Source organism: Penaeus japonicus, unplaced genomic scaffold (genome assembly GCF_977035675.1).
Source record: "Penaeus japonicus unplaced genomic scaffold, GWHDUDI00000001_assembly GWHDUDI00000031, whole genome shotgun sequence".
Lineage (NCBI taxonomy): Eukaryota > Metazoa > Arthropoda > Malacostraca > Decapoda > Penaeidae > Penaeus > Penaeus japonicus.
In genome coordinates, this window is record NW_028234433.1 from 21307333 (window position 1) to 21312332 (window position 5000).

Here is a 5000-nt window from a genome sequence, read left to right on the forward strand (position 1 = left end):
AATATAAATAACGATATCTAAAAATCGGCATGTCTTCTGGGAACATGTATACTCATATATAGGTATTTTTATCATAAGACATTTCTAGTTGTCTATTTTTTTTTCTTGAGAGAGCATATCCAACAACAACTACTACTATGACAACCAAATTAGTTATTCCTCTGAAATGATGATGGAAAAAAAAAAGAGCTAAAATAAACTTGAAAACTAAAAATAATAATAATAACAATAATGAGAATAAACACAGAATATGTGAAATGTGTCAGAATACAAATAAGAGATATTTTAAAGCAAAGACAAGGTATATAATGAAAGTAATCAAATGTCCCTCTCTCCTCTGGGCTATATAATTCAAGAGAACTTAAGCCTTTAACAACTTTACACAATTTTCAGACTGAAAATGAAAACTAGAATTTTCTTTCTCTAACCTTAATTATACCCCCTCCCCCTCAACAAGAATAGATATCCAAGCTGTTCTTCAATCCCCAAACTTCTATAAGTCTTCATGTCAATACTTCAGAAACACCGACTTCTCAATTTCTGTTCTGTTTTGTGTAAAACTGTCAGAGATATATATTTGCTTATTTTTCTTCGTGCTTTATATACGTTACACACCTGACGCTCCTTTTCTTGTACCCATTAGTAAAAAAAAAAAAAAAAATAATAATAATAAATAAAAAAATAATTATAAAATCAGAATAAATCTGTGTCCTGTTATACATCCCTTCCCTGATACCCTTTCCCCTGAAGAGGGAAGAGAGTTACCCATAAAACAGCATAAACAATTAGGCCCAAGACAAATAAACTTTCCATAATAAAGAACACGGAAAAAAAAAACATGAAAAAATCAATAAAAAAACATAACGATAATACCAAAAAAACACAATGGTAAATAGTTTTCTTTTTTGCAACCATGCTGTAAAAATACTTTACATCTCTAAATACAAACTAAGCTTTTCTCTCTATTATTCTACAGAAGGAAGGAAGGAAGGAACCTATGCACATCACACTCCAATACTTGACCCTGTCCTTAGCCACACACAAAAGGAATGATTCTTCATCACATTTGTTGAAACACAACAGGGGTTTCTGGCTTGCACAGGAAGCTTTTATCGTCTCTAAGAAACAAGTCATACCTTCCCTATGAGGGAAAGGAAGAACGCAGTCTTCCAAATACACTACAATTATTATCTACACTATGGTTCTAAACAGTCAATATTTATTTCATATACATGAATTACGATTATACTTGTTTTTTTTTTTCTTTTTTTCCAATGCTGATGACGGTACTAAAAATATCGGTAACACTTCCTTATTGACAACAATGAACTAGGTACATGAAATTGCGGAAAATTGTATATTTACCTTACGGGGAATAAAAATATATTGAATATAACTCTACAGTTTGTTAAAACAATTTTACTTTTATTAAAAACTTGAATGAACCTGTATTTTCCAGACAGATACAAAGTGTCTCAAATTAATCGTGTTGACATTTTGCATATTAACAAAACAGCTTTATACTTTCCTGTGAATGCTAGTAACTGCCATTCACAATATTTTCAACAAAAATTAGTTTGCACTAAAATAAATTATTTACTGCAATCTCTGAATTAATAACAAAATGAGGTGTGCATATACATTTTGACTCTTGTTTTGTTTCTTTGAATGTCAAGATGAAATCTTGATAAGATTTATGAGAAATCAAGAATGGGCTAACTTAAAAAAAAAAAAGGAAAAACAATAATACATATAAAAAAATCAAACAAGAGCAATGAACACAAAATCCACTTACACAACAGAGTTTACTGCTTTCAATAGGAATTCATAACAAAGTCTCAGCTAAAGGAATATATAACTAGTTAATATATAGAAAACAAGAAATTCAATACAACTGTAACAGTGCTACGCTCACCCAAACAATTTTAATTATTGTCCACTTTGTCGTAAAGGAGATATCTATGGACCTTCCCTCTATCCGGGAAGAGTTACGTTACGCCATATATGCACTACAAATGATTGGTCTCTTACCTAATCATTTAAAATACCTGATTACTTTCTAGATATGTAGTAATTGCTAATGATTACTTTTGCCCTTGACCTAAAATTATATAACAGTAAAACCCTTCCATTAACAGCACTGAACATACCATGAGGGCTTATCCATGATTTTTCATGAATGGGAGTGACTAATAAATTCTATCATTTAAATGTGATTATAGTAGGGGGGAAAAAAGGAGAGGGAAAAAATGAAGTCTTCAAAATGAGTGAACGGACATCTCTTTAACGGTGGTAGGTATTAGAATATTCAATCTCTCGTGGCCAGCGGGAAGTGTGCATTTCTCTTAGCATTTATTAATGTACCACTCACACAGCAAGCATAGTAAATCTCTAAGCTATTCACGGCAATGTTCCTTTCTGTGGGACTTTTGGTTACAAGGGGGAAAAAAAGAAAAGAAAAAAAATTGCCGATATGCCTCCCCTCCACACATGACTAGTGCCATTGCAGTAGTACCCCCTTTGCAAGAAAGCTTAAAATATGATTTGCTTGCTTCCACAGTCTGGTTGTTTCAAATAGTTCCTGATAAGTGGCTATGTTGCACATACTAGAGCACAAAACTGTCTCTGGTATGCATGTGTATTACTTCCCCACTTGGCATTTTGGGTAAATACAAAGAAAAAACAAAAGAAAGAAAAAAAAGGAGAATAGGAAAAATTAAATAAATAAATCTGGCAGAGCAAATAAGTGATGTGTTTTTTTTATTTTCCCCATCGGGAAGACTGAAGTATGAATCATATTGTAGTACAAGTTTAAATTTCCATTTGTATCTTCAAACAATTTTCTAGTCACAAGAAAAAATATCAGAACTTTAACCCTCTTTTTTATCGTTTACGCACACAGACACACACACACATATACATATACATATCATCTAAGCCAAAAATGTATTCTCGAAATTTCTAGTGCATAGCATCCATGTTGCAGCTGTATATCTGTCTCTGCTGTGGTATCTAAAAGGTGACCCAACCACTGCCTCCTGAGCCCCCACTGGCTGAGTTGCTGGAAAGGGAAAGAACGAGAAGTTGCTTGATAAGTAATTAGGAAGATTGGTTGATGATCAGTTTTATAAATACAACTCAAAGGTTTGAAGCATTCCTGACACAGGAGGAGGGAAAGAAAGAAACACTGAAATTAATATGATTACCAATGAATTAAGCTACTATATGTTTTGGTTATGCCGTTGCCAGAGGGCTCCAAATGGTTGAAATGCTAGGATATTTCAAACGCATAAGCTTACAACTCGAGCTATTTGCCTGCTTTGGCCACAGCCAAGTGCTATGCACCTGATCACCTACCTGCCACACCAACCAGAGGGTCAGCCATGACAAAAAATCTCATCCCCAGCGGCTGGTACTGCCACCAATTGACATGATATCTTGTCATCCAGCATTAACAGGTTAACACCCAGTAGAAATTTAACGGTCTAAGAGCTACGTTTTTCTTCTATTTATTTCAATACAACTAATAATTCAAGCTATACAAATAGAAAGAGAGAGAGAGAAAAAATATCTAAATTTCAAAAATTGACTAATCTTGCCTAAAAGAAATATGTATGCATATTATCTTTATCAATCCATATATATCAGACCCCAAACCCACCTGGCAGGGGGAGGTGGTTTGGCTGCAGCACTGGTGAAGTCGCCCCAGGACTCTGCATTGCCTGCTGCCTGTGGAGCCGCACTTGAGCTTGGCGGGGCCACAAGACCACCTAGTAAGTCAGTGTTGGATGTGGCCGAGGGGGTGGCCGTGGGGGAAGATGTGGCAGGTCCAGCACCTCCAGGGGGAGGGGCCAGCTTTACTCCACCAGGGGGAGGAGGGAGAAGGCCCAGGCCCCCTCCAGCTGGAGCCTTGGGCTTAGGTCGGCTGGTGGCTTCCTGTCCTTCCTTTTTCTGTAAGGGTAAAGGAACTCAGCCAATGAACAGATTTCGGTCAGTCTAAACTCAGTCTTTGATCGCTAAAGTATTTATATCTGTGACATTTCTCTCCAGATTCTGCCCAATTTTTTAAATGTGAGGAGACAGGAGGAGAGGAAAAAGCAGAGCAGAACAAGTATGGAATCAAAGAAAGATAAATAAAAAGGAGACAAAGGACATATCAAAGAAAGAGTATTAGCAGTACAAGAGGAAGAGGAAGGGAAGAAAAGAGAACATTCATGGTTCCATTACTCAGACTACTGCCACCCAGCCTCCCAGGCACATTGGTTACATATTATGCATGCTCCTCCAGGGCAAGTATGCCCAGGCTGGTTTCAAAAACAATAACAATAATAATCATAATATCAAAAAAAAAAAAAAAAAAACAATAAAAGTACTAACAACAATCACAGTAAAAATAATACTAATAATAACGTTAATGATAATGATAACAACAATAATAAGAAACAAATAAATAATAACAAAAACAATATAATCAATAATAACTGCAGCAGGAACAAGAAGAAGAAATGTTTACCGTAATCTTCATATTGATCTTAATGGTTTCTCCCTCCTTGAAGCCCAAATCGAGTGAGGGTTTTCCTTCCTCCTTTTCCTTCTCTGCTTCTTCTTCCTTCTTGATCCACTTGAAGTGATCTTGCAACGCTACATTCAGGTCAAAGCTATCAGAGCGGTCACCGAAGCCAACGCCTATGAAGGCTGACCGTCCTGCGGAGAGTGATGAGGCTGAGGAGAGGGTGAAGATAGAAACGGGCCAAATAAGAGGTGGTTGAGGTAGGAGGGGGTGTAAGGAAGAGGAGGGGCAAGATGAGGAAGCATGAGTATGAGGAGGGTGATATGAGGATGCATGAGGAAGAGGAGGGCAAAGAAAAGGGGATGATGGGGATGAAGGCGAGGAGGATGAAGAGGAAAACGAAGGAGCTTGAGAAAGAGGAGGGTGAAGTGAAGGGTAAAAGGAGGAGCATCATGATTAAGGAAGAAAAGAAGGGCAGAGAAAAGGTGTC

At 36.6% G+C, this 5000-nt stretch overlaps 1 protein-coding gene across 2 annotated transcripts in view; it reads right to left on the minus strand.

The window, feature by feature from the left end:
• Positions 1 to 5000, minus strand: part of LOC122265735 (NECAP-like protein CG9132) — a 15572-nt gene that overhangs the window by 1276 nt on the left and 9296 nt on the right. Inside the window, exons 3-5 of one of the 2 annotated variants that reach the window (XM_043035146.2) lie at positions 4514 to 4704; positions 3662 to 3951; positions 1 to 3061 (exon numbers count right to left, since the gene is read on the minus strand). The exon at positions 1 to 3061 is cut by the window's left edge and continues 1276 nt beyond it. In XM_043035146.2, coding sequence (XP_042891080.1) covers positions 3013 to 3061; positions 3662 to 3951; positions 4514 to 4704 — 530 coding nt within the window. In that variant the 3' untranslated portion in view covers positions 1 to 3012. Of the gene's footprint in view, positions 3062 to 3661; positions 3952 to 4513; positions 4723 to 5000 lie in introns of both variants that reach the window. The other variant, XM_043035145.2, reaches the window with a different exon arrangement.